General features: G+C 39.6%; 1 protein-coding gene across 5 annotated transcripts in view; it reads right to left on the bottom strand.

Annotated features, from left to right (window-relative positions):
• Nucleotides 1-25,276, bottom strand: part of cntn4.L (contactin 4 L homeolog) — a 208,761-nt gene that overhangs the window by 32,704 nt on the left and 150,781 nt on the right. For all 5 annotated transcript variants that reach the window (XM_041590793.1, XM_041590794.1, XM_041590795.1 and 2 more), the window contains exons 3-4: nt 3,569-3,695; nt 341-516 (exon numbers count right to left, since the gene is read on the bottom strand). In XM_041590793.1, coding sequence (XP_041446727.1) covers nt 341-516; nt 3,569-3,695 — 303 coding nt within the window. The remainder of the gene's footprint in view (nt 1-340; nt 517-3,568; nt 3,696-25,276) is intronic.

Genomic DNA, 25,276 nt, shown 5'->3' with positions numbered 1-25,276 from the left:
TATGTTGTTATATACTTTCCTTGAGTTGGTTGCATCCATCCGTATCTGAGCAGATAGTACAGTCACTCATGCACCTCTTTGGTTTGTAATATGAACACAAAGTAGGAATGTTGAAATAAAAGAAAGGGAAACAGAAATGCATGGTGGAGTCCAATGGATGAAAATTAGAGGGAGAAAAAGGATCCATGGGCAAAAATAAAATGCACAATCACTTGCAGGTGCCAGCCCTAAAGAAAGTTAAGAAAGTACCAAGAAGTGGCAGAAGGGGGTATGAGAAGCCTCACATAATACCAGACGGTGAGGGCTAAGCCTAAGAACATTATAGAAGACCCAGACTCACATGAAAACTGAACATAAGCCTCCCGGCTAAGGATGGTCCCCAACGAGTTGGTGGCCTCGCACTGGAAAGTACCAACATCCTTGTTTCTGTCTGGAGATGCAATAATCAAGCTCCTGTCCAGAACACGGTACCGGTAATCTTGGGCTTCGTCCATAAGAGTTCCATTCACTCTCCATCTGCAAATAATGAAATAAATAAGGCATAGGAGTAAGGAGCAGAGGAAGGGCAGTAAGTAAAACGTGTTTTCTATTGATAAATCGAACACAATATGCGACACACACCATGTAGTATGATGAACCTGGAATTCTGGGAAAAAAAACATCATATTGAGGATAAAAAAAGATGGCAATTTATGTCCAAAAGTTGCACTATAAAAGAACATGTGAATTAGCCCTGCAGAGTGAAGAAGGTCAGGTCCAGGTCAATAAACAGCAAAAGGAAAACAGGTATAAAATAATCTTGCTGAGATCCAACACTCTGGGGAACCACTTAGGTAAATCTTTATTCATTGGTTCCCGGCAGAATAAAGAATAAAGCGGCAGCTCAGCCCACACAAGGAACAGGCAACGTTATATAAAACAAGTGATAAAACACAAAGCAAAGCCAGAACCTATATAGGCCAGTGCCTTTTATTATATTACACCCATAAGGGCTTAGTTACAAAACCAGCTCTCCCTGCAAAGTATCCAATTTGGCTGTAAATCATTTTTTTGCCTACAATGCAGCCTTTTCCTTGAGTTGGAAGCACTTGCTTAAACAGCATGCAGGATTTACTAATGTCAAAACAAATTGTTGTCTGCTTTGGTGAAGCATGCTTATGTTTAGCTTTCTGCATTTGTGTATAAATGGGGTCACTTGCTGCATCAATAATGTCCAGGGGCACTAAACTATAAGCAGCTTTATGAAAAATGTATTCAAAGTGCATTTACCCCAAGGCCCACCACCCTTGCAGCTGCAGGCAATCCCCCCAGCCAACAGTGATACACATCACCACCTCACACCAATTTAAGCCCAACTGGTGTTCCTCTAGTCAGTTCTAAGCACAGCAACAGCACAAGACTTTTCTTTTCTCACTAAATTAATTTTCTACTATCTGTTTCCAGTCTGCCAAAATGAAGAGCAGGAGCGCTATTCTTTGAAATCCATTATATTAACAGTGTAAAAAGCAAAAAAAGTAAATATCTTGAAAACTTAACCAAAAAGAAAGAATTAGGGGCCGATTCACTAACTTCGAGTGAAGGATTCGAAGTAAAAAAAACTTTGAATTTCGAAGTTTTTTTGGGCTACTTCGACCATCGAATGGGCTACTTCGACCTTCGGCTACGACTTCGAATCGTAGGATTCGAAGTAAAAATCGTTCGACTATTCGACCATTCGATAGTCGAAGTACTGTCTCTTTAAAAAAAACTTCGACCCCCTAGTTCGCCATCTAAAAGCTACTGAAGTCAATGTTAGCCTATGGGGAAGGTCCCCATAGGCTTGCCTAACTTTTTTTGATCGAAGGATATTCCTTCGATCGTTGGATTTAAATCCTTCGAATCGTTCGATTCGAAGGATTTTATCGTTCGATCGAAGGAATAATCCTTCGATCGTACGATCGTACTATCTGCGATAAATCCTTCTACTTTGATATTCGAAGTCGAAGGATTTCAATTCCCAGTCGAATATCAAGGGTTAATTAACCCTCGATATTCGACCCTTAGTGAATCAGCCCCTTAATGTGCTCAGAAGAGCTCCATTTTACATTGAGTTGTGTTTACCCTGTACTTTGCAGCTTGGGTGCACTTCATCAGAGCAGGTACATTAGCAGTGCTTGCAAGGTGTTAAGGAGCACGTGCAGACACGAGTACCTTTGTTAATAGCATTTAAAGATGTGTATTTTGTGACTTTTTTAGAGCATTTCACTGAGATTCATAAATGAGCATTATAGTGCATTATTTAAAAAAAGTAATAATGCGTATAAATGAAAATGCAAGAAGAAGATGATAACAAGAAGCATTGTGGGCCATTAGGGAGTAAATATAGTGGGCTGCAGGGGGGCCTTGGAGATATTGGGACCCCATGAGGCCCTAATTCATGTATAGTTTTAATAAAACTTAGTAAAATGGGTCAACCTCTAGACATTTTCAGGGCCTGAAAAAAAAATTTGCTATGGGACCCAGTAAAATCGAGTTACGCCACTGCATAATGCGCTGGGAAATGACTTCTTAGTTTAGTTCCTTCCATGTATGTTTCTATTATATTAGTACAGAGTGATACATGGCAGAAATAGATGAGTGTTGCACCTATTTATTAAACCCAATAACATGACTGTGGAACTGTAAATACACATTACTCTTTGCACAATCTCATTTTACAATAATGCAAACTATATTACTACAGGTATGGGACCTGTTATCCAGAATGCTCGGGACCTGGGGTTTTCCGGATAATAGATCTTTCTGTAATTTGGATCTTCATACCGTAAGTCTACTAGAAAATCATGGAAACATTAAATAAATCCAATAGGCTGGTTTTGCTTCCAATAAGGATTAATTATATCTTAGTTTGGATCAAGTACAAGGTAATGTTTTATTATTACAGAGAAAAAAGGAAATCATTTTAAAAAATGTGGATTATTTGGATAAAATGGAGTCTATGGGAGATTGCCCTGCCCCTACCCCTGCCACATCCCTGTTCTGTCCTAGCCCCCCACCCCTGCGGTGCTCCTTAGTCCCCTGATTTGGACTATTTTGGAGATATTGGATACGTTTTAATGAAGCAGGCAATTTAGGTTTTGAGAGTAAACCGAGTAGGGGTTGGCACTTGTATTATGTATTATGTATTACCATGTACAGGTATGGGACCTGTTATTCAGAATGTTCGGGACCTGGGGTTTTCTGGATAACAGATCTTTCCATAATTTGGATCTTCATACATTAAATCTACTAGAAAATGATGTAAAGGTTAAATAAACCCAATAGGCTGATTCTGCTTCCAATAAGGATTAATTATATCTTAGTTTGGATCAAGTACAAAGAAATTATTAAATAAAAATAAATTATGGATTTTTTGGCTAAAATTGAGTCTATGGGTTAGGGCCTTTCCATAATTCGGAGCTCTCTGGATAATGGTTTTCCAGATCATGGATCCCATACTTGTATTAAAAATTTCAGCCACACCAAGAGGGGACTGGGAGTGATGACATAGGAGGGATACAAAGAAAGTATATATGGGGCTGTCACTCACCTTACGACAGGTTTGGGATGTCCCTGTACTTCACAAACTAGTCTCAATGTCCGGTCCTCTGAATCCAAAGGGAAGTTGATATTGGCGGGCTCCTGAGTGAAGAACGGGCCCTGCAGAGTCAGCTCATCTGCAGAGAGAAACAGGGAGAGTCAGGGTGGGTGTGGATAAATGGTACTTAGGTTGTGAATGGCGACTATAAAACTTGGGATTAGTGTTTTTATAGGGGCCCTTAGAGACAAGTCTTCAAACATGCAATCCCATGAGGTGTTTTTTTTTTGTTTCCCACTAAACGAGAACATATAACTGAACCTATTCTTTCCTTTTGGAATTGTACACTTGGGAGTGCACTGAAATGCTGAAGGCCAAGGGCACAGTCCCTATAGAGAAGAACAAGGTCAATTAGCTCCTGAGTTCCTATGCAGTGGGATACACAATAAAAGCCATTGCATGTGGCTGTAAACTAAAGCCTAATGGGGGAATATAATAAAAGTGCAAAGAGCAAAACAATTTGCACAAATAAGAATAAAAATGTGCATTTCGCAATGTAATACTCTTCCTAAAACTGTTATTGCATTGCGAATTTTCATTGCGCATTGCCCACTTTAAAGAAGTGCTTGAAGGTGTCCTACTCTTTTGGAGCAAACATGACAACTTTTTCAGTAAGAAGTTTTATTCCATTCACTGCGCACTGGAGCAAAGTGTATAATTCCCAAACCTTCTTCCACTGTCGGAAGTGGTTGCTAAATAGCTTACGCCGTAAGCCTTACGAGTTCTCAAAAGCTATATTAAATTTGCGCAAAGCATAACTTTACGCATTGCGAAAATTTTACCCATAACTGACTTTTATTACATTCATACAACTGAAGTAATTGGGCCAACAGTTGGCACAAATTGAGTGCAAATGGACTCAAATTCAGCTTAAACGGGTTGTTCATCTTCAAATTACCTTTTAGTATAATACAGAGAGTGATATTCAGAGACAATTTGCAATTGGCTTTCATTTTCTATTATTTGTGGTTTTTAAGTTATTTAGCTTTTTATTCAGCAGCTCTCCCGTTTGCAATTTCAGCAACTTGGTTGGTAGGGTCCAAATTACCGTAGCAACCATGCATTGATTTGAATAAGAAACTGGAATATGAATAGGAAAGGCCTGACTAGAAAGATGAGTAATAAAAAATATCAAAAACAATACATGTGTAGCCTTACAGAGCATTTGTATTTTTTTTTTAGCTGGGGTCAGTGACTATGTAAAGAGTCAGAAGAAGAAGAAGGCAACTAATTCAAAAACTAAAATAAATTAAGGACAATTGAAAAGTTGCTTAGAATTAGCCATTCAATAGCATACTATCAGTTTACAGTTTAAAATTTATAATAATATTTTTCAAAAATTGCTATTCAGGGCTTTCTGAATATAGTAATGAAAAGTGAGCTAGAAATGGAAGGAGGGGGCCTGGAGAGCAGCCAAGGTGCATTGCTTTACATAAGAGACACCAATAAAGGGAAACGCAATCAAAGTTGTAAGTGGAAAATGTTTTTGTAAAATTAAGAGAGAAAATGTGCATTTCGGAATGTTATATCGCTGGTTAGACAGTATTTATCCTGCAGTTTTCAACTGAGCCTAGCACTTTTTTACAGACCTTCTCAAAGGTAGATTTTTTTTGGTCATGTAATAATGACTTTTCCAGTTAGATTATTACCATGCTGTAACCTCGAAACAAATGAATGCAAAACTGCTTAGACCGCTCTTCTGAACACTATTGCAGGTTACGTTAATATTTTTTTCTAGTTTATAGGATATTGGCAGTTCTTACTCGCCTAATATAATAAAAACTGAAGCAACAACACCATCTGCAGTTCGTTTTACAGTTTGTAGCAATTAAAGTTGGCGAGAAAAAGAAAGTGATGTTGTTCTGCTCAGAAAATGAAGTAGAGAAGAGTCATTCGACTTTGTCTGGGCAGTTCTAAGCAGTAACATATTTCCTTTTCCAATATATCTCCTTTTCCCTCAAATGTAACATTCTACTGTGTCCAGTCGACCTAAATAAACAGCAGGGGGCGCTGTTGCTTCAAATTAATTTAAAATCTTTTCTATAGACTTGCTAAATTTATATTCAAGTAAAAGGAATCTCCACCCAAAAACAGATTTTTTAATATATAATGAAATACACACATATATATATATAGCCCTTCCTGGTGACGGCTCGAGTCTAAGAGCCGAAACGTTGAATAAACCCATTTTTTTCATCACAAAAGACCCATGAGTGCGGATTTCTTTGCTCTATTGATATATGTTCCAGCACCTAGGCATTTCCATTGTTTTCTGAGTGCACCTATACAGTAGTTTGTGTATATATATATATATATATATATATATATATATATATATATATATATATATATATATATATATATATATATATAATACAGTGATGCAATATCCACTTGAGAAAAATGCTGCTGCACACCAGTATTTATCGTAAAGAAGATTATGTGTGTATTTATATTGCTCTTTTGAGCACTTTTGCAATTTGAAGCAACAGCACCACCTGCTGCGATGTTGCTCTGCAGGGAAGAGCCATCTAACAATTCTCTGGTCACTTCTAAGCAGAGAAACAATACAAGGCTTTCATTTTCTCAGTAACTTAAAGGGGATGTTCACCTTTTGCAACATCCTATCAACGTGATAGGGCTTTGTATAGACTTTTGCCAATAGCTTACCAAAAATTGATTGTACCCCTGATATTAAAATGTATTAATAAGCTACCCCGAGCAGCACACATTCAATTGTATAGAATTAATGCAATTGGCTGCTGGGCTATCACTGCCTACATCACACTCAAAATTCATTTAAAGGAATACACACTTTTAATAACATTGGAAGCATAAATGATTTTTACAGGCCACTCAGGTGACATCCTTGTTCAGCAGATAAATGTTACCCCAGAAGACAAGATCTAGAAGAACCAATAATCAAAGTGTATTTGTTTTGACAGTGTCATGTATATAACAATAGATACAATGATAGCCTGGAAAAGAACAGCACCTACAGTATTTATTCTATGCTCTTGAACATGGAAGAATATAGGGTCATATACTAAGTGAAGGGTAGGGTGCGAAAAGTGGATAGAATTTCTACAGGTCTCAGCATTCCAAAATGGGGCCTAGACCTGCTTATCACACACAAATACAGTGCAAGCTGCATTCAGCAACACTGTATTCATAAGAAATGGACGGAAACATGTAGGGGCCCGCTATGTGCACCACTGTAATATTATACTATATACTGTCCAGAATAATATAATCTACATAAAGTAGAACCCCAATTTTATGTCTCTGAAACTTACGCTACATTGACTTGGTCCCATGGAAAATTTAAAAAATTCTACTGTCATTTACAGCAGTATTGGTTGTAATTAGTATTGAAGCAGATGTAGTGAATTGCGGTAATTTAGCACATTTTAGATATTCCTAATATAAGACCATATTTCCTATTGTCTAGCTGCTGACAAAACACAACTCCTAATATCCTCAGCCAGCAGGAAACCGGCCAATCCTGAGTTACTGCTTTATTGCTCAATAAACAAATTGTGGTTACTAATTAGTTCAGTGGGATGAATTGTACCTGGGATTGGGCAGGCTTAAGCCATCTGACCCTTATTTTAATTGAACATGCCCTAAATTACATTTATCCTAATTATAATTTAAATTTAAATGTCAGCGTTGTATGTTTAGGGATGTGATAATTTAGACACCCTCACATAAAATTGGCAGACAAATCCTCAGTATTATAGACACCTAAATGGGTCCTAATGGGGACCTGTGTCCATGCTCTGCTTATGTAAGCCCCTGCAGTTCTCACAGTGTACATTAGATGGCACTGTTCTATATAAAGGTCTAGGAAATCACGCGGTCTGGGTCCATTACTTTAGCCCTTACCAAGCAGGAAGGAAGGGAATGGGTAGTGGAACCTAGGTGCTTTGGCCCTAGTAAAGTGGATAGCTATACTCATTAATAGATCACTTTAGGAGCAATAGATAGGTTATTTAGCTGAGCAGCTCAAGGCTCCGACGTGGAGAGTCAGAGGGATTAAGATCCCGGGTACTAATTGCCCAGAAGTAGGGACTAAGTGTACAGACGCCAGGGAACTAGTAGGTCTCCTATGTTCCACTTAGGGAAAAGGCTGAAAGCTGGGGTACCTTCAAAATTGCTGCCTACCTACTGCTGTAACTGTTCCCTGGCCTGTAGGGATCAAGTGTTCTCTGGTACTGTGAGTATAAAGCTCTCCTTTGTACTATATGTTCTCTATATGCTCCTTTGTGGATTGACCTTGTAAATAAATAAGTTTCTTGGTTAGGCATAAAGAACCTCTGGCACCCAATTCTTGTGCATTGGCACACTGTTACAGTTGCACTACACCCTGCCTCCACACCATTGCGAGGGCTTACTCCCTGAAGGAAAAGGTCTCATCCGTGGCACAAATATATAAAAATAAGCTTATAATAGAGACGGTTCCACTCAATTTATTATAGCTCTACATATGGAACTATTTGCTATGGAATAAAACCCACATACACAGACAAGTGCAAGGTTCTGCTTATTAAATACATGTATTTTATAAAAGAAATTCTCATGCAGCTATGTAATCAGAGAGGATAGCAGACTGTTGGAGGGACACACAATGACAGTGAGTCCATACAATAGAACAAGCCCTGTGACCCACTTCTGCACACATATCTCACCTTGGCCTCTGTCGGGCAGCCTGTGCTTATATTTATGGAGACTGACATGCTCGTGAGCAGGCACTTCTGCCTCATATGTCACTTTGGATCATGCCAGGAAGAGTTCACAAAGATGAGAGTGTGAGATTAATCACAGTATGAAATGCGCCGTTCCTAACATGCGTTTTCAACAATTAAACAATTTTACGGCAATTAAAGTGAATGATCCCTCATGGGTTTCTCTCGATTACCATCAATGGGAAGCAATTAGTGGCATCCTTGGCACTCTCAGTGTAGATACTTTGTGATAAGGAAGATGCCAAATGTGCGGTGCTGTAGCCATTCGGAGCAATAAGTAAAGTAGCCCCAAGTAGAAACTTCCCTTCATTTTCCAGCCAAACTGCATGAACTAAGCCATTCAGTCAGCAAAAATGGATCCAAAATTGAAGAAAGAAAAGCAACTCCAGCAGAATTACTGCAAAAAAACTTTAAATCAGCGTGGTGGCAAACACGAAATGTTTTGGGTACAATACCCTTTATCAAGTGAATCACTTGATAAAGGGTATTGTACCCGAAACATGTCGTGTTTGCCACCACTCGGAAATTAAAGTTTTTTTGCAGTAATTTTGCTGGAGTTCCTTCCTTCTTCAATTTTGGATCGCATGTAGTAGTTGCAGCACAGAGCAACCATAAAGGAATTGGACACAATTCGTTTGAAATTCATGCTGAATTGGTCAGCAAAAATGGAGACTGTCAGTGCATTACTTTTGCGTATCCATTCATCATCTAACCAGAAATGCAAGGACCGCACTTCCACTTAGTCATCCAACTGAACTACCCAGGGGCCAATCCATCCGAACTCTACCCCACAGAATGTCCCAGGGTGCAATCATCTGGATATTAGCACTGTGACCTTTTGTCTTAAGGACTTCATTACTCACAAATGCCATTGTGAATTCTGGGAAAAAGGTATCATTAAAGCTTAGCTTTCTCTGGGAGGCTAGTAGCTGCTACTTGTAGCTGGCTGGAAACAGGCTGTGTGGTTTCCTATGGGGGATAAAATGCCTATTTGGTGGCAGCTGTTAGTAGGCACTAGTTCTTGGATGTTGCTCCCAGTGGCCTCAAAATAGGAGCTCCGGGCTTGATAAAGGGCCCGGAGGGGTCAGAAACGTTTCCCTTTGTGATGTTTATATGGGCTTGAATAAATCACCTTTGGACACACAGGTGTGCATCTGAATTTTTTTGCTATCACTCCACTGACCCCTTATGCAGGGGAAGGGTCTTCCAGGTAAGCACCCTGCATTTACAACAAGTGTTTGTTTTGGGATTGGGTTTAGCTCTCCACTTTCGCAATTGCAGCGGCTTATTTGTGAATTTTTGGCTTGGAGGCAAGTTTTGGTTGTATACAAACCAGATGTACGGCTAAACAGAGCCTCCTGCTAGGCTGCTAGTTCACAAAGGGGCAAATTTACTAAAGGGCGAAGTGGCTAACGCTGGAAAATTCGCCAGCTTGATGTCATTTCGGCACTTCGCCGATTTACTAATGGTGCAACTTTGCCCTCTTACGCCAGGCAAATTTTCGGTAGTGTTACTACGCAAATTCACTAAGTTTTTGATATTACTGAATGTTACTTCTAAGTCCAGACTTGCCTTCGCCACCTCAGACCAGGCGAAGTGCAATAGAGTAGATAGGACTTCCTCAAAAAATAGTTGAAAACGCTGGCGTTTTTTCTTATTTAAAGAGTGATAGACAGAAAAAGATCGTAAATTTTTTTTGGGTAACCCTCCTTCCCCCCACATTTTATAACATATGGCACCTAAACTATACTGTGGGCACATGTGTAGGGCATTATAACAACTTTATATCATTTTATTAAGGTTCCCTGGCCTTGTGTAGTGTAATGTATTTGCTGCAACATATACGTCCATTGTACTTTAACTGCACGCCATATGGTAATTAGCCATCGCTAGCGTAACTTCGAACTGCTGAGCGTAATTTCGCTGGCATAATTTCGGCAGTGTTCGTTACCCTGTGCACAACTTCGGATCTTCGTGAATTAGAGTTGTCCAGGCGAATTTATGCCTGGCGAAGTGTTGCGTTGTGTGCAAAGCCAACAATGGCGAATTTTCACTGGTTAGTGAATTTGCCCAAAAGGGTCTATCAAATAGCCAATCACAGCCCTTATTTTGCACCTCTAGGGACTTTTTTCATGCTTGTGTTGCTCCCCAATCTTTTTTTACATTTGAATGTGGCTCATGAGTACAAAAGGTTGGGGACCCCTTTCATAGAAGAATTCTGTGGAATGGCAAACAGAGGGGGTGGTAAAGTAACTATGTTCTGCATGGATGAGCCAGATAGTCTGATAACTCCAGATGCAATGAATTCAATGTAGGTGCACACAATGGCACAGTATAAGCATTCTTTTTCCTTTAACGCGAGGATGTCCAAACTGAGCATGTAGCTGAACTATAAATCCTAGCGGAAACGAGATCTGGAGTGGGCAGCCACACAATCCCAGAACTCTCAAGCTATGGTCAAAAATTGCTGCAGTACATTTTGTGCTCAGAGGTATTTGTTCTCTAGGAATCGTGACACCAGCTAAAGCTGAGCTGTTCCAAAAGAAGATGTTAAAAGTTACGTAATGCCTTTACTTGCTAACAGCTTGCCTGCATACAGTAATGAATTCATATTTACAATGCTGGGAATCTATATCAATCTTAACAGAAAAAGAATATTTCAGAGTCAAGGCCATTTTTCATTTTAACAATGGGGTTAAGTAGACAGTAGTCCTTAACTTCATATTTTTATCTTTGTGCTTTCCTAACGTCTAATCAGTGGGTAAGTACCCCAGCGGGCCCAGGGTGCAGGATGTGCAGTCAGCCCCCTCTACAAAACCGTACTCCAGGAGCGCATGCTGAAAAGTTCCCCCTGCTCTGTCTCCATCGATAAAATCTATTGTGGCTCTGGCAGGCCCCAGGGGGTGTGCGGGTCTGGGTGCAATTGAACCCCCCAACACCCCCCGTAGTTACACCAATGGCTCTAATCTGATTGTTTCTTTTATTTTCCAATTGGTCGAAAAAATGAATTGCTGATTGGTTGCTTTGATCAACATCATCGCAGCAAATTAGCACCGTGTTAATTAATTAAATGAGCCACAGCATACCTAATTTGGGGTCTGGCCCTGGAAACTGGGGATCATACGCCAGCTTAATATATGGGGCCAAATTAATATTTTTATATCCACTGTACTCTGAAATATTGGATGAACCCAGTAAAAAGTCCAAAGACTGTACTGACAACTGCAACCACACAGGGTCCAAATTTCACCGCTTGATCTAGTCGTATACCAAAAGACTGAAAGCTCCCATGTTCTAGTTTTGGTCCAAGTCATATCATATATATCTGAATCTGCCAAGAATTGGCCAATAAACCCATAGCAACCAATCATAGATATTTGCTTTTATAACATACATAATCATAACTAGACTAGACCAACCAAACTATTTGCTGATTACTTGCTATGGATTGCTGCATCACTGTTAATAATAGTTTAACCCCCCTCCACCCAACACGTAGTGGTGCTCCCAGGTGGAAATCCTCTGTTTTAATCTGTGCATGATATTACTTATCCAATGAGCTGATAGCACATATTAACCCATATTTGCCATTTGCTGAGATATTGAGAAGGAAAACAACATTTTAGGAACTGTGAGGTTAATGTTCTTGCCGAGTAAGACACTGTCTCATTATCACTTAAGTGTTATGATGAAATAAGGTATGCAGTGACAAATGTTTCATTAATTAGCCCTGCGTCAACGAATCACCTGAAACTGAAGAATGAACGTAAGGCACCAAACACGAGGGAGAGAAATAACCTGCTAAAACTCTGCTTAAAGATTTGTTGATTATACCGGCAAAGTTGTGAGGTCTGTTGCAAATCACCGTTTTGATGGACCATGGATGCCCCAAGTAGTGGCTGCTGTACTATGAAATTGATTTCTGAGCACGAAGAGGAATGATTTGCTATAGGAACTGGAATCTTTCTGAAGGCCTAGCACTAGAAAATCAATAGCCTAAAATGTTACCATGAAACTGTTGGATGAGTAGCTGGAGAGCCATGAGAAGATGAAGCTCATTCTAAAATAGAATGATTAAGCAGAGGCTTTAAAAACAAGACACGGTGAGATTCGGTTTAGCCCATGGATGGAATGGAGATTAATAACGCGGGGTGACTTGAGAGGTATGGAGAGATGGAGCGGGAAAGGAGAAACCTCTATCCTGAATAGTTTACTTGGCACAATTCCAAGAACAAGAAAGGATTAGAGTTGGATTTATGAGCAGGTGATCTTCCTATTTGGGAATTTGGTGGCATAGGTACCACAGAGCAGAGGGCTGTGGTCATGGGTTACCAGAATCAGAGAGGTCTATTTTATGGACACCACATTGCATCACAATGTGATCACTGTTTCTACTACATACAGTATATCTACTATGTTGAGCCAGTATAGTTAAGTTATAGGAAAGCCTATGGATTGGTTTATCTTTGGTAACTCCGCCCATGTAACATGATTGGTTCATTTTCCTTTAAATAGCCTATGTTTGTTGATAGAAAGTTATGAATGTTGACATGAAACGAGTAAGGCTGTTGTTTTTATTTACCAGTGGTTCACTCCATAATGTTGAAGGTTTGGGGCATGAGCACCTGGACCCACCGTGAGCTTACAAACATTGTCCAGCGAATTGAGTTCTTCATGTAACACATTGCATCACAAGGCATCTTGAAGAATGAGGCCCACTAATTTTAGCTGGAGTCCCCTCATTACATGCTGATTCTAATAACTTTGGTCTCCATATTTGGGCCTTCTTTAAAGTGATACTGATGGTTCCTGAAGTTACAAGACAGCACCAGCACATCACAATGAAAACAGGGACATGTTCTTTTTTATGTAAATATCCCCCAACCCAAGGTATCTTTCTTCTTCAGGCTGGAAGACAGTTTAAAAGTCTACTCCTACCTCTAGAAGGAACTGGCTCACTATGCTCTAGTAAATAAATCAGTGTCAGACAAGTACTGCAGGACTGGGATGTGGATCGGGGGAAGGGGGTTTAACGGATCCTCAAAACAAATTAATTATATTTTTTATCTTGTTTTCAAGATATTCTTGAAACAACAGAGCCATCTACTGTTCATTTCGGGCAACTTGTACAGGAGGCTGAACATTTATTTTATAAAAGAAAAGGAGCATCTTTTACTCTGCTTACAATCTGCTTAGAATATGACGTTGGTGAGCAGAGAAGAGTTGTCCGACATTTCTGTGGTTAGTCCTAAGCAGAGCAACATCACAAGACTTTCCTTTTCTCAACAAATTCATTTTCACCCGGCTATGTCCAGTCAGAGGAGACCTACAACAGGTAGCACTGTTTCAAATTCATTATACAGTCTTATAAATTTAAATAATAAAGTATAGATTGATTACAATACCAATGACATATTGAAAATGTATCATTAATTCATATTGGAAAGCTGCTTAATTCGATATGGTCATTTATAATGCAGATATTGGGAATTTCTGCACCTGTTAAAGGCGTTTGCAACCAAATCACCTGTGATTGAGATGAGATGCATATGTAGCACTGTATAAACTTCAATATTTGGCAATTAATAAATATCATTTGCTTAGAAAACGCCAGCAATTGCCATTTGTGTGAGCTGCACTGAATATAAGGGGTGTGCGTTGCTCAAGACCTGTCTGTAGCTGAACCATTTGTGTTCGAGAAGAATAAAAGAATATTGCTTGACTTGCATTCTACTTGTAAGGTGATCTGATAACAAATGTCAAAGGGAAGAAAAACAATTGAGAAGCTCCAGTATTTGATCTTCTAAGGAAAACCAAGGAACAAGTTCTTTACTGAATATGAAAAATGCTATGAATGGAATACGACTTAAAGGGGCAATACATCAATATGCGTAATGTAGCAGAGTAAAATAAATATCATGTAAGATAAGGAGAGAAAATGCCATTTACTGTGATTTTCTTTAAAGGAGAAGGAAAGGTTAAAACTAAGTAAGCCATATCAGAAAGGTCTATCTAAATATACCAGTAAACCCCCAAAGTAATGTTGCTTTGAGGGTCCCCTGTCAAAACAAACACAGCATTTCTTTCCTTCTATTCTGTACACATGGGCTTCTGAATCAGACTTCCTGCCTTCAGCTTAAACCTCATTGCCCTGGGCGTGAGCATGCTCAGTTTGCTCCTCTCCCCCCCTCCCTTCTCTACTGTAATCTGAGCCCAGAGCAGGGAGAGACTCAGGCAGGAAGTGATGTCACACCAAGCTAATACTGCAGCCCCTATCCTAAACAAACAGAGAGTTTCTAGAGCTTTTTACTCAGGTATGGTAAAACATTCTACAGAATAAATATAGCATTCTAGCTTGCACTATTGCAGCTAATCTATTGGCAATAAAATGCCTCCGTAGCTTTCCTTCTCCTTTAAGTTAGTTTTTTCTGCCGAGCCCATTGCAGCACACTGATTTCCTTCATGTCATAAAAACCATGGGATATGACCAGGCTATCATACTAGAGTTGTTCTTGTATGGGAAGACATGCAACCACTCTTGGACCCCAAACTATCTACTTCCTACCCGATATCTCATAGGTGTATATTAAGATAAAGCACCTGACCTCTCATGTTTTATAATAAAAAATCTCATCGTTGAGGCATTCATTTGATTACTCCAGGCTGATGAGACTTTTGGAATGTATTGCTGACATACCATGGTTTTGGTATAAAGTGTAAACTGGTTGATACCAAAACATGTTTTGTATCTGCATTGTGTTGCTTCCCTAATTCTACTTTGGTAAATATTGAAGTAGGATCATTTTCCCAGAAAGATTTGCTCTCTATTGCTCAGGTTGGTCGGATGACACTTGCAAATAGTGACCCAGCCAGACTGACATCCATGACTGGTCCAATGTAGGATATTACATTTTTTGTTCTTGATCCATTCCAGTGGTAGGTTGACCTTGTGTTCTTCTGTATTGCCCTGTATTTTGCAACATTTAATCTCCCTTTAATTTAAACACAATCAACCACCCTATTGAACCAAAGGCACTCCAAGAAGGCCAGAAGGCAGAATTATTTGCTGAACTTGCCCACATTCAACCCAACATTTAGGAACAGATCAACTACCAGTAAAGCTGCAACATGTCCAAGACGTGACCATCTCCAACACCGCGGAGCAGAGTGGCCTATGAATTTCAGTGAGCCAGTACTGGGGGTCATTTATCAACACTGGGCAAATTTGCCCATGGGCAGTAACCCATGGCAACCAATCAGATTGCTGCATTCATTGTTCTACTCACAGCTGGCTTTAAAAAGCTTATCGCTGATTGGTTGCTGTAGGTAACTGCCCATGGGAAAATTTGCCCAGTGTTGATAAATGAGCCCCAATGTTTATATCCAAGCGAGTATACAGGTATGGGACCTGTTAAGCAGAATGCTCAGTACCTGGGGCTTTCTAGATAAGAGGTTTTCCCCTATTTTTAGCATATCTTAAGTCTACTAAAAAATCATTTAAACATGGAATAAACCCAATAGGATTGTTTTGCTTCCAATAAGGATTAATTATATCTTAGTTCAAGGATCTGTTTTATTATCACAGAGAAAAAGTATATCATTTTTAAAAATTTGAATTATTTGATTAGAATGGAGTCTATGGGAGACAGCTGTTCAGTAATTCAGAGCTTTCTGGATAAAGGGTTTCCGGATCCTATACCTGTACTGGCAGAACTACAAGAATATGATGCCAATATTAAAGAGAGACAGATTGAGTGAGAAGAGTGTCAAGTACTTTCTACAAAGAAGCAGCTGCTTTGTCTAAGGAAAAGCACTTGTGGAATGCAGTACTGCTTGCCTATAGCTGAATGAGTGCTCTTTGTAAGGAATGGACATTGCCTTTAATCGGTTAATTCAAAAGGAGACAAATTAGAGACAAGTCCGCATGCATTCGCATCTCTGTTTTAGGAGTAATATTTGCTACTTTCCCTTATTTAAAGTATGTTTTTGTAGTTGTATATAACAACCTAGAGAGCAGTCCTGTATGCAGTGCTTTGGGGCACTGTTGTTTACATTAGACAGTGAGAGTAAATACATAAGTGCTATGAGTCTCTAACAAAGTGGAGGGAGCCTGGCCCTAAGAGCATACAACATATGAAAGTTAAAGTGTAATCCTGAAGGTAGGGCCATGAAAGGGTTACAGCAAAAACACAGACTGTAAATCAGCAAATAACTCATATCTGAACCCCAGGCTCTAATAGATATCACATGTAATATAAAAGGAAAGGACAGAATCTTCTGTTAAGCCATATTTGAGCCTGACATGGGCCCTGCAGGGCATGAGATCTCCCAATCCCCTTCTTATCATTTAGCTGCAGTGGATCCATTTAATTTCCCTGTGGCTGGAAGGTTGGCAATGTTGCCAGACAGCCGATGTGATGAGGGGACAGGGAATGCCCGAATCTATAGAATACAGGTCAGCGCAGACCAGAGTCCCGGGGGGCATGTGCCTGGGTGTCAGCCTGGGAGCACTTGTATGGAAACAGGTATATGTCTGGTATATATATATATATATATATATATATATATATATATATATATATATATATATATATATATATATATATATATATATATATATATGCATAGAATGGACCAGCACACCGTTTTCTTCAATCAAACGTGTTTATTCAATACACACTGTGCATCCAACGTTTCGGCCCGCATCCGGGCCTCTATCAAGGATATAGGGTACTTGTTTACCCATGTGGGAAATAAATTGCCTCCTTTATTCACTATACATATGATTCGCTATTGGAAATGGTTTAGGTTACAAGACCTAGATCTCGTTTCCTCTTTAGGGTCAAAGAAATATTCTACCTTTTTTTAAAAGCAGTGAATCATTCACTCAAACTGCCAATATAACAACTTGGAACTAATGTTCTTGAAAGGGGAAGTCTGCCTTTCCTTTAACTTTAATATGCTATAGATAAATCAAAATGCCATCTAGTTTTGGCAGGATGGGGTCACTGTGAGGCTTCAGCTTGATTTTCCTATTTTTTTTTCCTGATATTTCTTATTCATCTGCCATTCTGTCTTTTAAAAAGCTATTTGGTTGCTATGGTGATTAAGTCCTAGCAACCAGAAATCAGTCTTTTTGCATTTCCCTGATCTCTCATTTCAGATGTCTCAGGATAGTAAGACTGCATGTCAAGTCCAATGGACTGTTTATGGTTGCAGTAAATTCTGACCTTGGGGGAGCACTATAAATGTGTGCACTGATTTTCCAGCAAATCCCTTGGGAACAGCTTAAGGGTCAGGGCACACAGGCAGCCTCAGGGAGATCAGTCCCCGGCGACAAATTTCCTCTTCTTCGGGGCAACTTATCTCACCAAACTGCCTCCCCTGCCTTCCCGTCGGCTAAAATGTAAATTACGGGTGGGATGGAACTCGCGGCGCTTCGTTTTCCGAAGTCATCCGAAGTTGCCTCACGAGGAAACTTCGGATGACTTCGGAATATAAAGCGCCACAAGTGCCATCCCGTAGGTGATTTTTCATTCTAGCCGGCGGGAAGGTAGGGGAAGGCAGTTCGGGGAGTTTGTCGCCCCAAAGAAGAAGAGATTTGTCGCCAAATCTGCCCGTGTGCCCTTACCCTTAAAGAGCTAGTAGGACATTTACTTCAATGGCACCCATGGGCACAGCTGGTTAAAGGATATGTCTCATTATGGAATCACATAATTTTAATAATTTTAATAATTTTAATAATAATCCCAAACCACCCTACATACATTTCAATGAGCCAGAGGTATTGGACATCATTCATTTTATAATAACAATGGTGAGTCCATGTGTCTGTCGGCTCATGTGCCTAGCTATAGAGTGAGCTTCCATACTAATATTGGGATACCAGTTCAACAGCTGGAACATAAACCAGCAAAAGTTACTGCAAGAATTAATAAGAGGTAAATTACCGGTATACAGTCAAATGACCAAGACCTCCATCCAAATTAGGGAGAGCGCTACATTAGTGTGCCACAACACAGAGCCCTCACTAGTGCACCACTAGAAGCCACAAAGCTGAAGCAAATTTTACACCAGGTATAATAAATCATAGAAACCAATCAGCAGGTAAAATTTATTAGTCACATGTTCAAACAATTCTCCTTCCTTAAGCCTCTCCACTGTATATGCCAGTACAAGCTCTGTGGGCAGTGCCAGCTGCAACTCAAATTCTAATCTAAGGGATGGCCTCTTTGTCCTTTGTGAAATGAATCTAAGCCCCCAGAGATGGTTTCTTTATATGGCATTACAAAGTGATTTTTAACCCACTTAGATGCCTCTTCTCCAATGCAAACAAGCTATCTTGGACAGGCTGTCTTCGTAATGACACAGATTGATATTGCGTGCTAGAGCCAAGTCTATCATCTATAAGTACTCCTAGATCTTTTCCCATCATGGATTCACTTAACATAATTCCATTAAGAATATACGTTGCGCTCAGGTTTTTTTTTTTTTAAATCACAAATGCATAACCTTGCATTAATCTGAATCTCATCTGCCATTCACGGAGCTGCCTAAAACACTAATCTGTCCGAGACCTGCTGCTTTACACACGGCACATCACAGATGATTCTATTCAACTAACTGAGCAGCTCAAAGTCATCTGCAAACACAGACAGCGGGCGGACTCTGCACAATGCACTCATTCCATTCTTTACTGCACCCTCAAAATTACATCCATTATCCGGAAACTTGTTGTCTGGAAAGCTTTTAATTACCCGGAAAGGCCGTCTCCCATAGACTCCATTTTATCCAAATAATCCAAATGTTAAAAAATGATTTCCTTTTAATTTATAATAAAATAGTACTTTGCACTTGATCCCATTTAAGATATAATTAATCCTTATTGGAAAAACCCAGGTCCCAAGCATTCTGGATAACAGGTTCCATCCCTGTTATTGAGGAGAATGTATACATCCAACAATTTGATCCCCAATAATAACAAAATTTGATACCAGAGCAGTGACTTTGAGCAATTCCTATAACATTATGGGCAAAATGGCATCTGTACTACAGGTATGGAACCTGTTATCCAGAATGCTCAGGACCTGGGGTTTACCAGATAATGGATCTTTCCATAATTTGAATCTCTATACTTTAAGTCTACTAGAAATTGAATAAAACATTAAATTACCCCAATAGGCTTCCAATAAGGATAAATTACATCTTAGTTTGGATCAAGTTCAAGGTATTGTTTTATTATTACAGATAAATCATTTTTAAAAATTTTGACTATTTGGTTAAAATAGAGTCTATGGGGCAAATTTACTAAAGGGCGAAGTGGCTAACGCTAGCGAAAATTTTGCCACTTCGCCGATTTACCAATGGGTGCTGGAGTAAATTCGCTAGCGAAGTAGACCTACTAGCGCTACTTCGCACCCTTACGCCAGGCAAAGTTGTGCTACAGCGAAGGGACGTAACTACGCCAATTCACTTACTTGCGGATTTTACTGAACGTTATCTCTTGCCTTCGCCACCTCAGGCCAGGCGAAGTGCAATAGAGTAGATAGGACTTGCTTCAAAAAAAACACTGGCGTCTTTTACTTTTTTAAGGGTGATAGGCTGAAAAAGATCGTAATTTTTTTGGGGGTACCCTCCTTCCCCCCTACATTTCCTAACATATGGCACATAAACTATACAGTGGGCACATGTGTAGGGCAATATATCACCTCTATTTTATTTTATGAAAGTTTCCCAGGCTTTTGTAGTGTAATGTATTTGCTGCTACATATACATCCATTGTACTTTAACTTGGCGCCTTATGCAAATTAGGCATCGCTAGAGTAACTTCGATTTGATTAACGAATTAACGCTAGCGCAACTTTGCCCCCTTTCGCCTCCCTGGGCGCAGCCCTGGCGAAACTACACCTCAATAAGTGCGGCAAAGCCGTCACTAGCGCATTTTCGGCGCTTAGTGAATTTGCCCCTTTTGGAGATGGCCTTTCCGTAATTCAGAACTTTATGTATAACGGGTTTTTGGATAACGGATCCCATACCTGTACAACCACACAGAAACTGATGGCAAACTATAAGAAAAATAAGCATATTTACCTTCCTATTGTGTTTAGATGCAATTCTCAGTTTCTTTTTTTTTTTACCTTTGATTTATGCCACATTCATTGTGACTTAATTTTTTTTTTTCCTTTTCTGTTTTCCGAAAGGGAAACCAACATAAAAGCAATTATGTGGCAACAATAGAAACTTATTTTCCCTCAAGGCTCCTTTTTAGCCTTGACGCTGTCAATGTGGTGCAGCAATGACCTTAGCACTGGCCCTTCTCATACTTAAAGATTTGGAATAAAGTTTGGGTTGCTTGATGTTTTTAGTTTAAGATTGATTAAAACAGGCTTAAAGGAGGGTTCAGATGTCAACTGAAGATACCCATCCAGATAATGCTGCCACTCAGTTTCCCATGATTCAAAGCAGAATGCTTTCTCTGTGCAGCACAGACATGACAACATTTCACAGTTATTTGTATTGTAAATTAGATGCATCATTTTAGCGGAGCAGAGAATGAAAATAAAATGTGTTAATTTATCCAGCTATTATCATATTATATTGTTCCCCCTATCACTTGCCATGGGATTAAGTGCACTTGGCTGCGTCAATTCCATTCTGTATGTTGCCAAGGTGTCAATTCCAAACATGTGTGGTATTTTGTGTTTAAAATCTGCATGTTAAGTCGCATTGTGTTATCATGTTTTATGCACTGTGTTAACATCTTGTATTATGTTTTATACCCGCGACAAACTTTTGGATGTGCTACACGGCTCCAACTCCCAGCACCTACTCTTGGGAGTTCCATTTTTGCTTCTGCTTGATTCCTTAGCCTTGTTCCATGCTCAGCATTCTGCACATTTTGCTGCTCAAAGACTTTTGTGAGCTGAATTCCGTAATGTGCTCATCTGAGAGCTCTGGTTAAAGGTTCAGTGTGAGATCTGATGCAACTCTTGGCATAAATGTCAGAAGCAATGGGGGCGGCCCCTTCTCTCTTTCCCCAACCTGGTAGGGGAATAAACAAACTGTAATTGCACCTTTGGGGCTGCGATGTCTCTGTTACTCTAGGGACAGGCTGTTTTGATGTGAAAGCAACACACGCAGGAAAAAGAGATGAGACTGTAACATTTGGTATCTGAAACTCTGCAATAGAGTAATAGAGTGACGGGAGAAAGTGTCACATCAAATAGTAAATGATAGGGGCCACGTCTTATCAGAAATAGAAACATGGAGAGAATGGAGGAACCAGATCAGAGGCAGCGGGGGAACAGCCTTATGCTAGGTTTAGATACAAATACAATATAATACAAGCTAAGGCAGGGAATGAGTGAAGGGTTAAAGAGTGGAAAGAGATAGTTGGATGGGAAAGAGCAGGCTGCAGGGACATGAGACTATGAATATTGTAAGGCCAAGGGAAGAGTGGAGGGAGGGCGACTGGCAGAGAGCTACAAAAATCACAGCAGGGTGGAAAGGAGAGTCAGAAAGAAACTGGGCAAAGTCTATTTTTATACAGCCTTAGACTGCAGAGCAAAATGGGTCAGGCCGGGGCACTGCAAAAGGGTTTTGATAGAGTAGACATGAAGGGAGGTGTTCATATATCAAGTGCATGGTGGGTAAACATAGAACCAGTAAACAGTGCAGAAATGAAGTGCTCTATGGACATGGGATACACTGTCAGAGTCTGGGATGGAGAATGACTTGACTGTATAATCTGTATTTTAATTGATATAATTGATATCACATTGCGTTTGGCAATTATACTACTGATATATTATTTTTTCACATTGGTCATTATATTACCCTGATATATAACTGGTCTTGGTCTTTATGTTCGCTGATATATTATTCTTTCATTTGAGCCTTTATATTACCTTCTTATATAATATATAGTTATTTATATAGTGCCATCGTCTCCTGCAGCATATAACAGAATCAGGGGAAACAAACACAGGAATTACACCTTGATATACTCTCTCTCTCTTTCATCTTAGCCATTGAATTCACTGATATATTATGGCTCTTGGCCTTTTTAACACCATGATATATTCTTACACTTATCACGGCCATTATATTAATTGATATATTATTGCATTTGGCCATTATATTACCCTGAAATAGTCTCTGTCTCTGTCTCTCTCATCTCAGCCATTATATTGCATTGATATATTAATGCTCCCATCTGGCCATTATATTAACATGATATAGTCTCACTCTCATCTCAGCCATTAGATCAACCGATATATTATTGCTCTTGGCCATTGTATTACACTGATGTATTGACACTCTACTCTCAATCATTATATTACCCTCATCTTGGCCATTATATTACCCTAGTTGTGGGTCTCTATCACTTGTTCTGATTCAGATGTGTGGCCTGTACATTGGGTTTCTATACGCTGGGTCCATGCATTACCCAAGCCTCAGTGGCGTAAATAGATGTTACTGGGCCCTACAGCAAATTCATTTTAGGGCTCCCAACATATCCAGATATTTACCAATAAATGTTGAAATTGCTCATTATTTGGGACTTGTGGGGCCCCCTATGCCACCTGCAGCCTCAGGGTCTGCTTTTTCTATAGTTATGCCCCTGCATAGTATCTTTTCTCCGCACCACTTTATTGTCCTGATGTATGAACGCTTTTGTCTTTTTAACTCACAGGTACCGTGATCTTTCTTTTAACTTTATTACCCTGATACATGATCTCTGTCATATGGATCACTTTTATAACCCTGATACACAAGAAAAAAAAAATGAAATCTATGCTTATTATATTACTGAAATATATTCCCCATAACATATCTGCATCCCTGCAGTTCCATGCCAAAAATGATTTGGAATGGGCCTAAAACACTCACCCCTCTCCCCTATGAGCCGCATATCTTGCTTATCTCTACTTGCTGGCCATGATAGGTGGTGAGGGAGGAGTACACTATGTTTTGGATCAGAGTGGGGAGTTGGCTTGGGTCGGTGGAGTGCACAAGGGCTGGGGCCCACCAGGTTTTTTTCAGTGTCCTGCTGGCCCATTCCGACCCTGGTATCAGACCAACATCCTGAAGTAGGGGTTCAGGCATCTCTGTTAGTCTTCCACTCATAGATCCTATTTGCTGCATATTATTGGTGTTCCAGGTACAGATATGGGATCTGTTACCTGGAAACCCATTATCCAGAATCTCTGAATTAGAGAAAGGCCATCTCTCATGGACTCCATTTTTTTTTCAAATAATCAAATTTAAAAAAAAACTATTTTCTTTTTCTCTGTAATAATACAACAGTAGCTTGTATTTGATCCCAACTAAGATATAATTAATCCTTATTGGAAACAAAACCAGTCTATTTAATGTTTACATGATGTTCTTAAGGTATGAAGATCCAAATCACAGAAAGATCTATTATCTGGAAAACCCCAGGTCTCAAGCATTCTGGATAACAGGTCCCATACCTGTATATTCCAATCTCACAAATGGTCATTACAGAAACAAGATCCATATCGTAAATATTGTGAGTTGTCCCTAAGCTCAGTAAGTGACAGCAGCACTGAGCATGTGCAGTAAATCAGCAGAAAAGAAGATGGGGTACAACATTTCTAACCTTCTTCTTTTGTTCGGCTTTAGTTCTCCTTTAATATGAACCCCTGCAGCTGAAAGTGTTACAGTCATGTCTGTACAGCAGTTTCTTGGGAAATGTATTGTATGACAGGGAATATTAAATGCAGGTAGTCATTAGGAAAAATGTACAGATTACTACAACCACCCTGTTCTGTACTGGTTGCACATATGGCCTGTGTATTTATACTCTACCTCTGACTGGGGAGATGCTATTTTGGGATGCAGGGAAACCTCACTGCATGAGCAGCCAAGAATGGTCGCTTAAGCTTCCAGAGTCGAGCCGGCTTTTGCTTGAACTACAAGATCATAACTCAGATATTCATGGTAGAGAGATCTAGCGTTATGGCTATGGATGATGGGAGTTTTAGGTCACCTTCCCGGCTGAGAACTTGTTTTATCGCCAGACAACCACTACTGATAAAATATACTGATTCAGTTACAGCACTTGGGCCTTTATTTTAATTTGTGTCACTCTGTCATGCCAAGAAGGGATTTCTATTATCTGCGTGATTCTCTCACCCTGAGGTGGGTGACACCATATGACAAGCTATCCCCGTCGCTAATGATGCTTCTTAAAATCTCAAACAAATTTTTATATGAGGGAAATGAGAGTCCTTGATAATCTGAGTCTTATATTAAGTTCTAATATAAATTCAACCCTAGCAAATTGGAACAGGAAGAATTAATTGGATATGCAAATGAGATTATCTAGTATATAAATCTAATTACAAACCAATTTGCTCTAACAGCATGCAAAGGAACAACATGGACGAACAACACCTGTATGTCGGCAGTGTGACATGGAACACAGAAACAATGGAATGAGCTGTATCCATATAAGACAACACATTGGGCTACAAACACATTTGTAAGGCAGATTTCAATGCATGAGCTTAATGAGTAGATAGAGGGTTCTTGCGACCCATAAAATATCTGTATCACACCTGCACATCCCTCATATAATCAGGTGCCAGTGGGTGTGCTTTACATGCCAAATAACTCTGCCAAGCACAGATGCTCACAAAAAACTTTGTGAGGCAATACAGAAAGGCTGCTGTCCATAGTGCTGAATTCCTGGGCATTTCCAACTCAATCCTCTTCTCCATATACTATATATATATATATCAGTGTTTCAATTATTATATACCCTTATGTGCAACACTGCACATTTTTGTTGCTGTTGTTGCTTAATATTATATACACTGTCTGCCATTTATTCTTTATTATAAATACAATGAAGTGGAGGGTTTAGCTATTTTATATAGTGAAA

The sequence above is a fragment of the Xenopus laevis genome, chromosome 4L (assembly GCF_017654675.1).
Source record: "Xenopus laevis strain J_2021 chromosome 4L, Xenopus_laevis_v10.1, whole genome shotgun sequence".
NCBI lineage: Eukaryota > Metazoa > Chordata > Amphibia > Anura > Pipidae > Xenopus > Xenopus laevis.
The sequence above is the reverse complement of the archived record's forward strand: the minus strand, read 5'-3'. Positions and strand labels throughout refer to the sequence as shown.